General features: G+C 45.9%; 1 protein-coding gene across 1 annotated transcript in view; it reads left to right on the top strand.

The window, feature by feature from the left end:
* The first annotated feature begins 13176 nt into the window (after nucleotides 1-13176).
* EDN3 (endothelin 3) overlaps nucleotides 13177-18464 on the top strand; it is a 35918-nt gene continuing 30630 nt past the window's right edge. The window contains exons 1-2 of the mRNA XM_026652726.2: nucleotides 13177-13500; nucleotides 13950-14214. Of these exons, the coding sequence (XP_026508511.1) occupies nucleotides 13449-13500; nucleotides 13950-14214 (317 nt within the window). The 5' untranslated portion in view covers nucleotides 13177-13448. The remainder of the gene's footprint in view (nucleotides 13501-13949; nucleotides 14215-18464) is intronic.

The following is an 18464-nucleotide window of genomic DNA, read 5'->3' as shown; positions in this document are numbered from 1 at the left end:
GTTTAGGGCAGAGTTCAGTTTAGGGACAAGGATTTTAGAACTGCATGGGCAAAAAGTGAACAATGGAAGAAAGCACTGTGTCCTCCGGTGCTGTGTACAATTACTACAGGTTAAATGCACTTTTAAACTGCAGGTACAGTTACTATGACTATGCATATGCACATGCAGCCACGGTAACTGCAGGATCCTTTTTGTCTGCAAAATTTTGTACACCAGGTTCTAAAAATCTGACTCTCTGTTCCCTGCTGTAACATCTAGATTATGCTTCCTCCAGACCAAAATTTTTTTTTTAAAAAAGCTACATACCAAACAAGAGACCACAACAAATTTAGGAGACATGAACAGCAAACCCCAATATGCCCTTTTTCTAATACGTGAAACAAATGATCTCATTTTAGGACCCAAGAGGCATAGAAGCAATTAAACTGAACAGAGGGAGCACAATCACAGCTCTTGTTTCTCCTAGAAGAAAGAAAAATGCTTTTGAAACAAATATGCTCATGCACCTGTGATCCAGGGGTGCTTTTGGGACACATTCCCTCTTGTCAGTCACCCAGGAGTGCCACCAGCTTTTCTGCCACCCTAGGCGGCGGAAGGTCCCGCCCCAAAATGCCGCCCTCCACAGAGGCGGCAGAAGGTGTCGCCGCCAAAATACCGCCGCGGTCGCCGCCCCCCAAATTGTAGTGCCCTAGGCGACCGCCTAGGTCGCCTAATGGCTGCGCCAGCCCTGCAGTGACCCTGGATTCAGAGAAACAATCTGCTAGATGGAGTGAGGTGTGACTCTGGGTCATCACCAGGCTTTTGAAAATGAAAGGGAACGACGACTCCATCCTACTGAGATCAGGAAAATTTCTCCTTCCCCACCACCGTGCAAGTTAAATTATGTGCAAAAGGGTGTGTTTTAGAAGCAACATGTAGCATGTCCCATTCAAGGCCTCATTCGACATGGGTTATTTTGTTCAGTGGATTCCGAAAGTTTTATTGGTTACAGTACAGGCTGAGGGCCAGCCAGTTGGCACGAATCTCTGCAGCCTCTTCTTTCCATCTTAGAGTCCCTTGAAGAATAAACAGTTTTGAAAACTTGTCCTTTGTCCCAGGTTGATCTCAATATTCTTTTAATCGCCTGCCATTGTGGGGTGCAATTTAAAAGAAAAAATATGTACAGCTAAAAGGAACGTTATGCAACAACAGTCTCAGATTCCCCCAACAACATTCTTCAGTCCCATAGCCTGTAAATGTTTGTACCTGAAAGATTTCTGCCAGGGAAATAGCAGAACACCCCAAAAGCTCCAAATAAAAGCTCACCGAAATGGCCTGGTATCTTCTTAACAACTATTTGTATTGTTTGGGCTCCAGCTGGAGCCTGGGCTCTGGGACCTGGGGAGGAGGGAAGGTCTCAGAGCCCAGGCTCCACCCTGAGTAGGAAGACTTGTCTGCTGTTTTTAGCCCCATAGTGCAAGCCCAAGTCAGTTGGCCCAAGCTCTGAGACTTGCTGCCATGTTTTCGATTTTGCTGTGTTGATGACCTACAGACGCTTGACTCGGCCTTGTCTTTGTCTTCCGACAGTAGTGTGACTTCATCCAGTTTTCCCAAATATTGGCTGCAGGGAATTATGAGAGCTATAATAGCAAGTCAATAGATAATAGAATATATTCACAAATACAGAATCCAGGGAGGAAGGCTCCTCTTCTCAACCATCAGCACATGAAATAGCTCTCAGAGGGCTTAGGTGTGAACAGCACTTGCAGTTTGTCATGTCAATCTGCTTATGTCATAGAGGTTCATTTGTCATTTTATTTTCCCTTTGACTAGTTCATGCCAGCAGACCCTTGTTTATTTCTCTGGAAGTCTTTCCTCGGTGGAGAGATAAATTACACGGAGAGAGAAGGAAAGGTCACATATTCAAACACAGTGTCAGATTTGTTGCTAGATTGATGGGACTCGGCTGTGGCTGCCCCAGAAGAGCCATAGCTAGAGGTTTGCACTTGTATTATGAAGTAATTCCCTGCAAAGACCCCCTGGCAAGACACCAGCGTCTCTACTGTCTATCTGGTAACTTTGTAATCAATTTTTGTGCTTATGTACTAAATTCAGTACAATGCCAGAACATGAGCTTCTAACTCAAGCAATACAGAAATGCTAATTAGGGCTGGATTTGATCAGCACATCTGCAAAGGAATGTATGGCATAGATGGGAAGAAGATATGATCATTTAGTTTGTTTTTCTATGAGTAACTTCCACTTTAGTGCCTATGACACTGACAGCACAGAATGAATAATAAGGTGATTCAGTTGCCAATAGTATAACATACAAGGATGGATTGTATTAAAGTTTCATACACAATACGCTGAGCTCTGTTCGCCCTCCTCTCATTGAAGAAAGACTGACTGTTGGAAGATATATATTTCAATATAATTTTTCAGAAACGTGATTTCTACATCAGAAGTTTTGCATGCACAACATTGGTTATAATCTAATACTGTTCCTTCAGTTACGGACAGAGGCAAGAGATCACATCGGTATTCTTCACAGCTGGACACAGATGAGGATGGGCAGGCTGTGACCACCAGAAAGAGGACCAGGAAGAATTCCACACAGTTAGAAGATTCCAATAGACACTAGCTCATCAGCATGGAAACTGTGGAAGATGCCTTCCAAGATCAAGCTGGTCCAAGGGAATGGAGCGATGTACAGGACACACTTATGGCAGCTTGGCCCAACATGTAAGAAAAGCAAGCTTGCCCATAAAGAGTTCTCCAACTGTCCAAGGAGGACAGACAATCCTTGTTGGGGATTCAATACTCTGAAAAATCAAAAGAACATTCTGCAAGGGACAAGCAGACAACAGGTGTGCGGTCTTCTTGGAGCCAACACATGAGACGTCACTCTAAGATTGGATAGGTGACTTCAGGGAACTCAGAAGCCTGGTGAAGAAGAAGAATGTCCAAGAGATCTTCTCTGAGCTACTGCCTGCCCTGTGAGCAAAGGAAGAACGAAGACAGAAAATTCTGAAAGTGAACCACTGGCTAAGTATGTGGTATAGGATAGACAGTTTGAGTTTTGTGGACTATTGGCAGGGCTGGTGGAACCCATTAGGCGACCTAGGCAGTCGCCTAGGGTGCTAGCATTTTGGGGGGTGACATTTCAGGTCCTTTGGCGGCGACCGGATCTTCGGCCGCCCCGGTCATCGTCGGCATTTCGGCGGAGGGAGCTGGGGCAGGGGGGGCGCGGGGAGGGCTGCCTGCAGCAAGTAAGGGGTGGGGGGCGGCACGCAGGGGAACTCCCCGCCCCAGCTCCCCTCTGCTCCCCTCCTCCCTCGAGCACGCTGCCCGCTCTGCTTCTCTCCCTCCCAGGCTTGCGGCGCCAAACAGCTGATTGGCGCTGCAAGCCTGGGAGGCGGGAGAAGTGGAGCAGCGACGGCGTGCTCGGTGAGGAGGCGGAGCAGAGGTGAGCTGGGGCGGGGAGCTGCCGTACGGCTCCCCGGGCCGTGGGGAGCTGCCGTGGGGGCTGGGAGGTGGGCCTCGGGGCGGAGGGGGAGCTGCTGCGGGGGGGAGGCGCCTTAGGGTGGGGGGGGGGGTGGAGAGCTGCCACAGGGCCTGGGGCGGGGGCGCAAGGTGGAAGTTTCGCCTAGGGCACGAAACATCCTTGCACCCACCTTGACTATTGTTCCACCTTCTGTGGGGAAAGGGAGCTGTATAGTTTGAATGGCCTCCACCTCAGTAGAAGGGGAACCAGCCTCCTAGGGAATAAGCTGGCTAGAGTTGTCAGGAAGGCATTAAACAAATAACAAAAAGGGAGGGTAAAAAGAGGGTAGATATGAGCACTCATTTAGCACAGAATCAAGATGTTGAAAACAAAATTAATCAAGAAAAAAAGGACACGAAGAGAAGAAATTCTTTAATCGCCTAGACACTAATACTAGGATATTGGGTAACCAACAACAGGAATTGAAATTGCTCATTTACAAACATAAATTTGATCTAATTGATATTTCTGAAACCTGGTGGGATGATTCACACGATTAGAATGTTAAAAGCTACCTAGGAAGGATCAAGTGGGCAAAAGGGGAGGAGAAGCAGCACTCTGTCAAAAATAGAATGATCTGTTTCTAAGTCACTGATAACTTGGAAAAAAAATTTGTCTTGAATGCTTATGGATCAACAAACTAACAGATAAAGCACAAGATGGACTATTAGTTCGTGTCTGCTACAGACTGCCAAATCACACTAGAGAACAGGATGGCTGGCTCCTTATGCAATCATCTGTAACGTCTACGCAAAAAAAAAAAAAAAAAAAAAAGCTGCATGATCTTGGTGTATTCAGTTTGAGTAGCACGTCCCGGAGGTCTCATGCTGACGATACTAAAACATCCCTGGAATTTCTAAATATTATAGATGATAATTCCTAACTCAAAAATGTTGTAACCAACATGGAGGAATTCTATATTAGACTGTCTTAACAGATAAGGAGGAACTGATCACAGAACTAAAAATTAACTGTAGCTGAGGTATAAGTGATTGTGCCATAGTCATATTTATAATGTGTAAACAGAATAAAATCCAGACCAATAACATCTATACTCAATGCTTTAAAAGGGCTAATTTCACAAAGCTGAAAACAATTATGAGCCAGATCAGCTGAGAGGAAGAATTTAAATCAGAAAAAAAGTGAATGTTAATTGAGAATTGTTTGTGGCTTTTTGGCCAACTAGTAAAGTATTGTTAAAGTCGCACAAATAAGGAAGAAAACCATAATGATTAAAAACACTTGAAGTGGTTTAGAGGGCAAGTTATGTACATTATATACAATAGATTTTTATATAATTTATTATTTGTGTACACACACACACACAGTTCAGTTCTCGTGTCCACAATTCAAGAAGGATGTTGAAAAATTGGAGAGGGTTCAGAGAAGAGCAATGAGAATGATTAAAGGATTAGAAAACCTGCCTGATAGTGATAAACTCAAGAAGCTCAACCTATTTAGCTTAAGGTGTGACTTGATTATAGTCAATAAATACCTACATGCGGAACAAATATTTAATAATGGGCTCTTCAATCTAGCAGAGAATGATATAACACAATCCAATGGCTGGAAGCTGAAGCTAGACAAATTCAGATTGGAAATAAGTTGTAATTTTTTTTTAAAGCAGTAAGTAATTAACCATTGGAACAATTTACTAAGGGTCATGGTGGATTCTGCAACACTGCCAATTTTTAAACCAAAATTAGCTGGTTTTCTAAAAGATCTGCTCTAGGAATTATTTTGGAGATGTTCTATGGCCTGTGTTACATAGGAGGTCAGACCAAATGATCTTTTCTGGCCTTCAAATCTATGAATCCCTGCCCAAGAGCCACATTGTGTCATTTACAGCACATGATCTCAGACTTGCCAAATCCTGCTCACCCAGGCAAGCAGGAATCTTCAATGCTACCCATTGCTGAACCATGTAAACTTTCATAAAAAAACAAACCCAAAAAAACCATTTCAAGCTATTATGATTGAGAAGAAAACCTTAAAGGCATGACCTTAGTGCAGTGGTTTTAAAAGTTCTTGAGCTGAGCCCCTCCCTCCTTTGAGTTACAATTTTTTGGTTGTGCCCCCCCCCCCATACCTGCCCTCTCCCCTCAGGTTTTCAGGATGGGGGAAGGCGGGGAAGCCAGCGCTGGGCACGGAGGCGTTGACACAGACTCACACACTGGGTAGCCTACTGAGGTGAGTCAGGGGGTGGAGGTGGCACTCCCTCCCCAAGCCCTGCCATGCAGGGCTGGCCTGAGCCCCCCCCCCCAAAATGTTCCTCTGCGTCCCCATAGGGGGGACATACCCCACAGTTTGAAAACCTCTGCCTTAACGTAACCTCCGTAGCAGCACCTGGGCAGTATCGGAGCAGCTGCTGCTGTTAAACTGTCTGACTCTGGACCATAGATGGTGCTCCACTCACTCCCTCAGTTCAACAGCAGTAAGTACAGGAGCAGAAGTAATGGTCCCTCCTGCTATATGTTCCAGGTTCCCCTCCCTTGGGCTCTGGAGGAGGGGAGGCAAAGGGTGACTGAGAGTTCAGGCTTACCTCTCTAATGTCCCCATGCACGGCTCTGATGAGTTTCCCCACTGGAGAGAGTCTTTCCTGAGCTGGGCCATTGATTTAAAGTTTGTTGTTGCTTTGGCCCTCCAGCCAAACCAAAAGTCCATTTCTTTTAAGACAAACCAGAAGAGTCTAAGCAGAAAACAAGCAGGCCCTTTATTAGTGCTTTCCAGGGTGGAGGGGAGGGGTTTCTGCACCACCCCTGTAGATAGCACCATAATGGCTGGGGGCATGAACCTCACTTGGGGCCCCAGGACAGAAAACTGCCCTATGCTAAAGCCTGGCTTGCGCCACTATTTCCCAGGGCCAGTTCCAACAGTGCCTGTCTCTGCTCAGGCCTCCTCCCCTCACTCCCCTAGTGCACAAACACTTCTGCAGGGGCCTCTCTGTAGCTCACCTCTAGGCCTCCTCCCTGGACCTTTGCTAGCTTCTTCCTGCCTCTTTCACCAGCTTCCTTTCAGTAAGGAGTGACTACCAGCCTTTTCCTCTGTTTCTAGCGCATCTTACAGGACAGTGCTGCTCCTACCCGTCCTTACACCTAATAAGAAGCAGCCGGCTCTGAGATTTCCCAGCAGGCCCTGTGCTCAGTCAGCTGGGCAAGGGAAGAAAGGAGAAACCCAGCCCCAGGTCAGAGCTGGAAACGCAACCCCTTAAAGGTACAGGTCATCCTTTCACCTACCTTGTCTCCTAGAGACTTGCCCATCTCCAGGGCAGGTTCCATCCATTTCCAGAGCCTCATTTTTTCCATCTGCCCTGGACGATTTGCCTTGGCCTATGCAGTTCCTCCAGCCAGTGTACCTCAAAGAATAGGTAGTCTGTCCCATCAAATAACCCCTTCCTTTCTTCTTGATACATTTCAAGTTCTTCGCACAAGGCAGCCATCTCAGCTCCCACCCGCCAGTTTGTCTTTTTTTGCTGGTGGCCTTCAATCCCTATTTTATGCAAACAGCATAAAGTATCCAGATTAATTGACTACCCATATTTTATCCTAGACTTCTCTTCTGTCAGTGCTGCCCCCTCACCTGAACGAATTTCAAGTGAATAGATTGTCTCATCTAGCAGGGATTACTATTGTAAATATTATTCTTAATTCCTTTTATTAACTGCTCCAAAGTTTGAGGTTGTTTGGATCCAGGGATTTAGGTCAGGGTTCAGATCTGGGGGAGGGTGGACAGTATTAATAACAATAGTACTTCGCGTTTAGGTAGCACTTTTTATCCAGAGATATGAGGTCTACCTGCAATAAATTATTGGAGCAAGGAGTATTATTTTATGCAAAACTTCCTTCTAGATTCCACAACAGCTGAAAGAGGAAGGAATATTTATATTTATGCACTGTTGCCCTGATGCTAAGAGGGCTGAGAAGGAAGAAAAGAAAGGAAAGGACACCAGGACTCTATCTTTCTAGACTGTAAGCTCTTCAGAATATGGACCTTGTCCTCCTATTTGTTTTATTAATCATCTAGCTCACTTTTGATGCTATGTAAATAATAATAAAAGAAGGGAAGAAAGAAAGACAGGCAGAGGGAAAGATTCCTTTAAACAGGGGTGACCAAATTGTGACCTGTACGCTCCTAAAATACCATACGTAGTCATCATCTTTCTAAATTTGATTTAAAGGCCCCTGAAGTAAATGTGATTCTTTCCATTCACTTCAAAGGATTTTGAATCAGGCTGTCTGGCAACTAAAGTGGCAGGGGAAACATGATCAGCTTTGGGATTTTATTGCTATGTAACTCAAGCAACAAGTAACTTAATAAATAATAATCACAACACTGTGTTTCTGGAGAGCTTATTGATTTCACTGCATTGTACACACAATCATCGTCTATTAATTTCTGTTTATCATTTGAGAAAGGTACAATGTGTGCCATTCAAAACATAATCTTTGCAGTTTTACAGCATCTTCTATTTCAAAAATAGGACAATATTGTGATTAATGCTGGAATTGCAGATGGGGAAGGAGATTTTAATGGTGCCTGCTAAACAAGTCCAATAAAAGACAATGGGTGGGTACATTTATTTTTTTAAATATGCATAATTTGTGAATTAGGTTCTGTTCCAGGGCCGCTACATAGTTGTAAGAACAGACATCTGTGGCACATCTGTGTGCTACTACTTCTCAAACCTTTACAATCCAATTCTAATACAATGTTTATTAGTAGGGGAGTATATCCTGGTAGTCTTTTTTTTTTTTAAATGTTCCCCCTTAGTGGTTTCCCTTGTTTAAACAGCTCTAAAGCTTTTAGTAACTCAACTATTTTGTGTAGCACTTGTTTGGAGACTAAATGCTATGGGATTATTGGTAGAAAGTATTTGATTGAGTAATCAATCCCCTACACAGAAGTATTTATAAGATGGGGAGACAAGGACCAGACAAATATGTTAAAAACAAACTGTTTGTTAAAGAAACCCAAAGGTGCCTAATTATACTAACAGTCTCAAATTTTCAAATATAGAATCTGTGAGCTCACTTTTCTTGGGAATTCCTGCTGTCAGTCTGATTTGGGAGCTCTAATGCCATCTCTTCAGCTGCTCCACATTCCAAAACTCCTCAAGTCTCAGCCTTGTCTGTGTTCTAGACATATCTCTCCTTTCAGTCAATTACAAGTAACTTCTTCTCAAATATTTACACTCAAGAATGAGACAGATTCTCTGTTCTTCTTCACTCCCTTTGAGCTGCTCATGTGGCCCAAAGGGAAGGGAGATTGACTGCATCTCCCTAGCTGGGGATTGCCCTGGTGTGGGGAAGTATTCTATGGATGTAGTGCCAGAATAGCTGACTCCTGGCACCACTCCCTCTGCAACCCACCAACACAGGGGGCAGAAAGGGGCATATTGGAGGTGGGGAGAAGTGAGGAAGAGGGTAGAGAGTATTAATGCTAATGATTTTTAGCATCTATGCAGCACATTGATCTCAAGATTTGGAAACTGAGGTATAGAGGGGAAAGTGACTTATCAAAGTCACACAACAAGTCAAAGGTAAAGCTCTATAAGAGCGTGTAAATCAGGTCTCTTAACTTCCTGTCTGTTGAGCCAAGCTGCCTCCTCATATACACTTCCTGCTGGGTATGTCTTAAAAAAAATCACTTTTAGGTTTTTTGACCAAGGACTATGTAATATTGCTAGTGCACTTTTTAGAATGCTTTGCTCTCAAATGGTCTCACATAGCCACCTTTATCATATGTCAAAAAATGAGTAAAGTTCAATGCCTAAACATCATTCAAAATCACCATAGTAAAAGATTAGCATAATCATTTTTTGGGGGGGGGTCTAATTACTAATTAGGCATTCTTCCATTACAGTAAATAATAAATTAATACTTATGCTTATTGATATGCTCTCCTGGATCTTGGAACACTAGATCAGAAATACCTACGTTGGGCCTCATTTAGAAACAATGACTGAGAAAGCAGACATTTCGGCACTGTATTGGATTCCAGGTGTTTGCATCTATACAGCTACAAAATTATTTGTAAAATAGTATTTCCCATGCAGGTCTAAAATTAAAAGTTATATATCTAATTTAGAAATTTTGAAATGAATATGGAACATTCATGCAACATTCATTCAACATTTCTGAACCTAGCACATTTATTGAAATTGCTTATTAAGTAAGGAAAAACATAATCTTTGTGCTAATTATTGATGTGACATTCAATGTGTGTTTTCAGACAACTTCTGATTTGTGACTTATTAGCCTATATATTTACCTAACATGAAGGACTAATAATAATGCATAATAAAGATTTGTTTCTGTTCCTACTTATTTGGATGGAAATCAGGAATAATTCCTTTGAATTGAATGTAGTTGAGAACAGAATCAGGCCACACAAAATCCAGAAATAATAATCTCTTTGCTAAGGTTCTCTCTGTCTTTGCAGCGGAAATTACATCTAATCTTTTATTTCTTTTACACCTCACTTGGTCAAAACCTGGCCCTTGGGTTCTTAATTTCTAAACCTTGATTACGAATTCTAGGATACATTTTATTACTTTTTTGTTTACACTGCACTCGGTTTGCTGACACAGCATCCCTTGTCTTTTCAGAGTGAAAACAGCACATGTAAGAAAGAGCAGAATACATTAAAGGCGATATTTAAAGAAATGGTAGGATTTTAAAAGCAGAATACTGCCTTTCAGTAGCATTTGAGATTGGGACACCGCTGTTTCTAACATTGTCTTTAGTGGCTGTTGTATTGCTAATCAGTCCATAAGTATGATAAAATGATGATACTGCTACGTTGTTCCTTTCTTTCACTGTTTCTCTTATTACTGTGAGAATACTTCATTATTAGGGAGAAGGAAAATTCTTATATTGCAACAAAGGAAAACTCAGGTGATAAAATTAGAATTTAGAATCATATCACACCCTCGATTTATAAACAGTGTTTCCCATTGACTGAGAAATAATGGCACAATATGCCTCTATAATTTTTCTCCTGAAGATAGGCGAAAATGCAATGTCAGGTATTATGCAGTGTAGCTGAAGTCGTGTCGGTTCCAGGATATTACAGACACAAGGTGGGTGAGATAATATCTTTAACTGGAGCAACTTCTGTTGGTGACAGAGGCAAGGTTTCGAGCCATACAGAGCTTTTCATGACATCTGGAAAAGGAACTCCCAGCAGCACAGCAAAATGCAAGGTGGAATAGATTGTTTAGCGTAAGTAATTAGCACATATTGCGTGGGACCATTCAACACACTGGATTACAACAATCTGTAATTCATGAATCCCCTCTTTTTGTCCTATGACTGCGGAGGTGTTAACAGGCCACTCTACCTTGAATGGTCCGGTGCCAGGCAAGTGATCTAACCACTGGGCTAAAAGTTATAAGGCATATGCTTAACTTTAAGCAGGGGAGAGTATTGAAATCTATGGGAATACTCTCATCTTTACATTTAAGCACATGCTTTGCTGGATCAGGGCCAAACTTCAGTGTAGTGCTAGTGACATGAGCTTCTTTGAGGTTCACTATTACTAGAAACTCTGATTTAACTAATAATTCTAAGAACTCACAGTGATCCTGTCTTTTCAGCCTGCCTTTGGACTTAGTGCCTGTTCACTCTCCTGCTTCTGGTATTTTATAAATTTATGTCAAAGTGTGGTCACTCTCAGAGACATTATGTTTCTTTGTATTATTAGACAGGAACATAGTATTTACATTCTCTGCCTAATTTTTACATCTTTGAAAACAGGCAATAATACTGGGTTTCTTAATTAATGGAACATGATATTTAAGTGAGCTTTTATATAAAGTATGGCTATTGAACATCACACCCCAGAGGTTGGTTTTTTTGGGGGGTGGTGGGAGGTAGGGGAGGAGAATGATGTGTTTTCCTGGGGAAGGGGAAAGTGCTCTTATGAAATACCAGAAAGTGAGCATAATTGTAGGTTTTTTCCCCACCCATGAAAGAGGGCTTAGGGAATGCACTGATGGCAGGAATCAGGTGGCTAGGTGCCCAAGGTGTTTCTTACAGGAATGAGTTAGGCACCTGCCTCGCTCCATACCAAGTGGACACAGAGGAGGTGTTCACCTTACACCCTTTAGCCCAGTGGCTAGAGCACTCACCAGGGATGTGGAAGACCTACGATTCAATTCCCTCTCTTTGTCAGAGCTAAAAGTTATAATGGGGGCAAGCACCACCTCCTCTTCCTCCAGCTAGATTTTGACTGGTACCTGATGAGGTAGACAGCCCATGCCTACCAGATTGGGGGCTGCATGCAGCTTAAGCAGATGAATGCCTGTCTTCCCACGTTTCGTGAATCATTTTGGCACAAGTAGAGGAAATAGGCATCTGGACGCCTAGAGTGAGGCAGCAGTGCTTATGCCGAGGCAGAAAAATAGGCACCTAGGGAATTTTTACCCTGAAAATTTGGCCACTGGGTGCCTATAGAATTCACTGGGAGTTTTGTGGATCACATGGGACCGGATTTAGCTGCTAAGTACTTGGTGGATTTAGGGCCTAAATGACTTGCCCAAGGTCACACAGGAAGTCAGTGGCAGAAACAAAAAACTGAGCACAAATTTGAGTCACAATCTAATGCTTTGACCACAAAAAACAGCCGACCTCTCTGAGCCGATACAAGGACCAGCTCTTTTAAGAGAGATGGATTAAGAGCCACATAGCTAGTTATGTACACCATACAACAAAAACACTAACCCAGGAACCTATCCTTGCAACAAAGCCCGATGCCAGCTCTGTCCACATATCTATTCAAGTGACACCATCATAGGACCTAAGCACATCAGCCACACCATCAGGGGCTCGTTCACCTGCACATCTACCAACGTGATATATGCCATCATGTGCCAGCAATGCCCCTCTGCCATGTACATTGGCCAAACTGGACAGTCTCTACGCAAAAGAATAAATGGACACAAATCTGACATCAGGAATCATAACATTCCAGAACCAGTCGGAGAACACTTCAACCTCTCTAATCACTCAGTGACAGACTTGAAGGTGTCAGTTTTGCAACAAAAAAAACTTCAAAAACAGACTCCAAAGAGAGACTGCTGAACTCGAATTAATATGCAAATTAGACACAATTAACTTAGGTCTAAACAGAGATTGGGAATGGTTGGGTCATTACACTAATTGAATCCCCCCCCCCATGTTAAGTTCTCCTCACACCATCTATGGGTCATCTCCATTATCACTTCCAAGTTTTTTTTCTTCTGCTGCTACTGATAACTCATCTCAATTGATGGGCCTCTTACAATTGGTATGCACTTCCACTTTTTCATGTTCTCTGTATGTATAAATATCTTCTGTCTGTGTGTTCCATTCTATGCGTCTGAAGAAAGCTTATGCTGAAATAAATCTGTTAGTCTCTAAGGTGCCACAAGTACTCCTGTTCTTATAGCTAGTGAAGAACATCGGGGGAGGGTGTTCAGGCAGTAGCTTGTGCCTCCTCTCTTTCTCTACCTGTGCAAGGCTGCAAGACATGGGAAACCACGAGGGGATAAGTGATAGCAACCCTCAACATCCATATACACTGAGCAGTCAGCTGTCGTCTTGTGGGAGGCAACTGCCGCTTTAAAACAGCAGCTCCAGTTTCTAATCGGATTGGGGGGGTGTGGGGAAAAGTGCAGCAATGGATCTTTTCTTCTTTTGACAACACTCTCCCCTTCAGGACTAATACTGCACGAGGGGGAAAAAAGAGAACCCCCCCCCCAAAAAACAAGGCAGAAGCCGCAATCACACCTCCGTGTGGGAACTAATTGCGGGGAGCAGCGCTTGCCGCCAGCCCTAGGATTCCCCCTGCCTCCAACCTGAAGCGATTTCTCCTGGAACAAAGTCATCCCCGCCGCACTCCACCTTTGCCGGCCGGGGACAAGTTTGGCCCTTTGGAGTTAATGGAGCTGGGATTCCTGTTACTCTTCGGACTTACGGTGACCTCGAGCGCAGGTAAAAGGGGATTTCTTGGGGGCTGCCGCAGCGCCTGCGGCTTCTGGTGCGTGGTCCGTGAGCCGGGACCCAACTCAGTAGTTTAAGGTGGGGTTTAAAGGGGAGAAAAAAAGCGACTACACGCTGCTAAGCGCGGGGCCTCCTCGCACTAATTCTCGCCTGCTAAGCGAACCTAACCCGAACCAAGAACGCCGCTTGGCCCCGGGCTCGTGCGTTGCTCCTGGGGGGACCCCCAAAGCAGGCGGAGACCCCGGGAGCTGCCTCCGCACCTACCGCCCGCCAGGGAGTCAAGCCAAACTCAGCCCCTCGCCACCCCGCAAAAGAAATCCAGTTACAAGGGGGGGGGCGCCATTGGCAAGGACAAGCCCCTCGCTGGGGGGGGGTCAGAGCTGAGGGATGGGACCCCCCCCCAAGCGGCTTTCAGCCTCTCTTCTCTCCCCACCCTGCAGGGTTCTCGCTGCCCGTGCCTCGCCCTCGGCCCCTCGCGGAGAGCGGCAGCGGCCGGGGCCCGAGGTTTCCCGCGCTCCGGGAGCGGGTTGGTGCGGAGAGCCCGGGCCGGGCCGCCGCAGGGGGGCTGCCGGCCGGCGGAGGAGGGAAGGCGGATGGCCCGGGAGCGCCGCGCCGCAGAGCCAAGCGCTGCACTTGCTACACCTACAAGGACAAGGAGTGTGTGTACTACTGCCACCTGGACATCATCTGGATCAACACCCCCGAGTGAGTGCGGCGGGGGCGGCGTCCCGGAGCCCCCGGGCGTGGGGGGCAGCACCCCCGAGACACCCCGGCAGTGGGGGGGCAGCACCCCCGAGAGAGCTGGAGGGGGGGAGGCGGGGGGGGGGGCAGCATGCCTGGGAGAGCTGAGGGAGAGACCCTCGGTTATAGGGGGGAGCAGCTTGGGAGAGACCCCCGGGGATGGGGGGAGCAGCATGCCGGGGAGAGACCCTCGGTTATAGGGGGGAGTAGCACCCCAGGAAGAGCTGGGGGGAGAGATCCCAGGGATAGGGGGGAGCAGCACGCCTGGGAGGGCTGGGGGGAAGCAGCACACCTGGGAGGGCTGGGGGGAGAGATCCCGGGGATGGGGGGGGAGCAGCATGCCTGGGAGAGAGACCCTCGGTTATAGGGGGGAGCAGCACCCCAGGGAGAGCTGGGGGGAGAGACCCATGGGGATGGGGCAGGGGGAGCAGCACCTGGAGTTCAGGCAATGCCAGGGGAGCTGGAGCTGGGCCGGCATGAGCAAATGGGGACTGGCTCTCCAAAGTGAGTGAGCCAGAGACCCGGTGGGACAGGGCCATGGCTGGGGACCAGCCCCTTGACATGAATCCCTGCTCTATCCCCAAGCCCTGAAGGATGATAAAAGGAAGGGGATAAGGAGTGGAGTGACCCCTCCTCTCCAGTGGGGATAGGGGGTCAGCCACCTATAGTGAGCCAGCTTGGGAATTGGGTACTGGGCTCAGCCTCCTAGAGTGAACGAGGCCCCTGCAGGGAGGGAGAAGATGCTGTGTCCCTGAGGAGTAAGGAGATTCCTTTTCTGGGGGAGCTGGGAACCAGTACACTGGAGTGAGTAAGGGGCTGAGGGTGCTCTCCCCTTCCCTCCTGGGAATGGTACAGGAGGGCTGTAAGATGATCCTTGCAGACTGCAGTTGAAGGCGTTCCCCTCAGGGATGGTGTGCTGTGGGGGCTGGGGCTCCCTGCCCAGAAGAGGGGAGAGGCTACAAAGAGCCATGCACCAAGTTCTTGCTGCCATCCCTCCCCTGCATGACTTAACCAGCTGCTACTTGGCCATCTTAGCAGTTATGAGGCCCCAGACTGAGAGTGTGTGAATGCGCGCCAAACTTATAGCAGCTCTTGTCCAGGGAGTTAATATCTCAATGCAAGGAAGGCAGGACAGCAGCAGGCATATTTTTAGATTGCACGCTCTTTGGGATTGCCCTCAAAGTGCCTAGCGCTCTGTAGGTCAGATTCTACATAATAATAATAAATGGAAAGGGTTGTTTGTAGCTAGTGAACTATCCCATCGTGCCCTTTGTACAGAGAGAAAAATATTAAAGTTCTGCTCTGAAAAGCGACTCTCTGGAGGTTCCATGTTTGTTGTCTCTCAGTGACCCCAGGGAAAATCTGCTAAATTAACCAGTAAAAAGATGGCTGGCACTGAGAAAAGCTCTGTCAACTCAGTCATGAGTCTTGGCTCATGCTTCTTCACAAGTTAGTTGAGATCCTGCTTTTGGAACTTGGTGCTGGATTTAATGACCCCCTCGGAGAACTCATATGAGTTATCCCATCGAAGGGACTATCACATGAGGAAGGGCAATCAAGGGGGGAATCAAGCCCTTAGTTCACAATTCTGTTGACGCATGAACTAGAATAAAATCCTCAACTCAACTGCACTAGCTTTGCAAAGCTAACAGAAGTATAAGTGTAGTAAAATCGCATTTGTCACTAAATAAGCAGAGAAAATTTAAGATACACTCAGGGAGCAGATTTGTTGAGGTAGAAATCTTTTTACTTTCTTTTCTGTCCATAGCTGCGTATTATCCATTTCACTGACATGCACATCCTGAAATTCTGGCATAATTCTAATCTCTACTACTCTTTCCCATACTGTGCCTCAACACAGTCTTTCCTCTGACAGTATCTCATCACTTTGTTGAGGTTCTGACAAACATATCAACAAAGTGGTGGAGAACATCTTACAACATACATTGTCCCATTAGGATTACGCCTGCTGATAAATTAAACAGAGTATCAGACACTTGTCTGAAGTTGCTGTTAACTAGGCACAGCACTTAATTCTCTCTTACCTTCTTTGTTTTGGTTAATAATTGCAGTGTGAAGTCTCACATGCTAGAATTCAGGCTGGGTGGGGCTTGCATGTTGAACAGCAGGATCAATACCTAGATGGATTAACAGAAAGACCTAGTCCAGGACAGAGTAACACTGAGCCTACAACCTCAATTTCTGAGCCTTGGCTCCTGTATCTAGACTGGGGGCGCCCTGATCTCCTGCCTGAAACAAGAAGTCCAGGGTCTTAAATATATTCTAAGGCCATGTCTACACTATGAACTAGGAGTGTGATTCCCTTGATCACATACACATATTCGCACTATCTCAAGTTTAAATAGCAGTGTAGCCGTGGTAGCATGGGTAGCACAGCAGAGACATGTCTTAGCTGGGCTGGGTATGTACCCATAAGTTTCAGGCAGCTTTGAACTTGGCACAGCTAAGCCATGCCTCCACTGCTATTTATAGTTGCACTAGTTCAATGAGAACTAGTGTGAGTATGTGTATGCGAGCAGGGGACTCACAACCCTAGCTCATAGTGTAGATGTCGCCTAAGGGGAATGTTTCATGGGCTGCCTCCTACTAGTAATCAGATAACATCCCTGGGCAGGGCCGGCTCTACTGATTTTGCCGCCCCAAGCAGCGTGCCGAATTGCCGCCGCTGTGGAAACACGCATGCTGCCCTAATGGCACATGGACTGCCCCCGCCATCCACGGCAGCAATTCGGCGTGCTGCTTGGGGGCAAAAACACACGGACTGCCGCCCCTTGCAGATTGCCGCCCCGAGCACCTGCTTGGAAGGCTGGTGCCTGGAGCTGGCCCTGTCCCTGGGGTAGCCACAGCAATTGTACCTTGAAAAAGTAATTAGGAAAGAACTTAATGTATTTTTAGCTTCATTTAATGAACTTTAGAAGCTGGAAACAAGGCAGAGGAGTCATCCCCCTGTGACCATCTAGCTTTTCATTGACCACCAGCAACTGGTCCACTGACCACAGTTTGGGAACTTCTGCAATAAGCTAAACATGTGTTTTTAATTAACTACAAGGAGTTTAATTGATTCAGAATAACAACACTGAGAAAAATCAAGTAACAGCAAAAATTAATGAAGCTAATGGGTCCTGACTTACAGGCTATATCCTGCACCACTTCCTTTGTGAATGCACCACCCAATTCCAGCTAGAAGCACTGTCAATTGACAAGGCTTTTGAACTCTGTAAATGTGCAGTAACCAGACAGTCACCCCGGTCCTTGAAGCTCCATACTTCACCACCACTGGGCTTAGTTAGGAGTAATTTTAGCTAAATATTTATCACTCTTATTTAAACCAAGGCTTGACTGGTGAAACTTTTAATAACCAATAACTTCATTGTAAATGTTTTCCCCACAAGTTCCCAAACCAGTCTGAACTTTTTGGGGTTAGATTCTGCACCCCTTTAGGTCAGTGGCAAAAGTCCCTTTTTAGTCCAGCAGGAATAGGATTGAGTCTTTGTCTTTGAATATAGCAGCCTTTTTATGGATGTGGGGTGCTTGCCAAGCCAATTTGTGGCTCTCATCAGTCATATGCAGAGCCCTCAGCCCACCATCAAATCTGGTCAGAAGCAGGGTGGATTTGATTTAACCCTAGTCAGGAAGACTTGATTTAATCATGGATTTCTACATAAAAGTGCATTCTTGTTGGTTGTTATAACCTTAATACATATTCTTCACAACTCAGATAGATGAGACCCAAACTGGGTCTCTTTTACGGCCTGCTGCCATTATAGGTTTTCCCTTCTAGTGAGAGAATGGTATGGTAGATCTCAGATCAATGAAGGCTACACTCAGAAAGACCTCAAAACTTCTGGAATATGCTGCTCAAACAGTTTCACTTTTGTTTCTACTGCCTGTCCCTCCCTTTTCACATTTATCTCCAGACTTCTTCTCATTGTCCAGGTGTATTCCGCTCCCAACCAGGGCCGGCTCTAGGCACCAGCCAAACAAGCTGGTGCTTGGGGCGGCACATTTTTAGGGGCGGCATGGCCGGTGCCAGAATGCCGCCCCTAAAAATGTGCCGCGGCCGCCCTAGCTCACCTCCGCTGCTGCTGCCTGGGAGGGAGGGGGAGATCCCGAGCGGCCGCGGCGCGCGAAACAGCTGTTTCGTGCGCCGCTGCTCCTCCTCCCTCCCAGACTTGAGACCCTGGGAGGGAGGG

The sequence above is a fragment of the Terrapene carolina genome, unplaced genomic scaffold (assembly GCF_002925995.2).
Source record: "Terrapene carolina triunguis isolate 2854851 unplaced genomic scaffold, T_m_triunguis-2.0 Scaffold130, whole genome shotgun sequence".
In the NCBI taxonomy this organism is placed as follows: domain Eukaryota; kingdom Metazoa; phylum Chordata; order Testudines; family Emydidae; genus Terrapene; species Terrapene triunguis.
The sequence above is the reverse complement of the archived record's forward strand: the minus strand, read 5'-3'. Positions and strand labels throughout refer to the sequence as shown.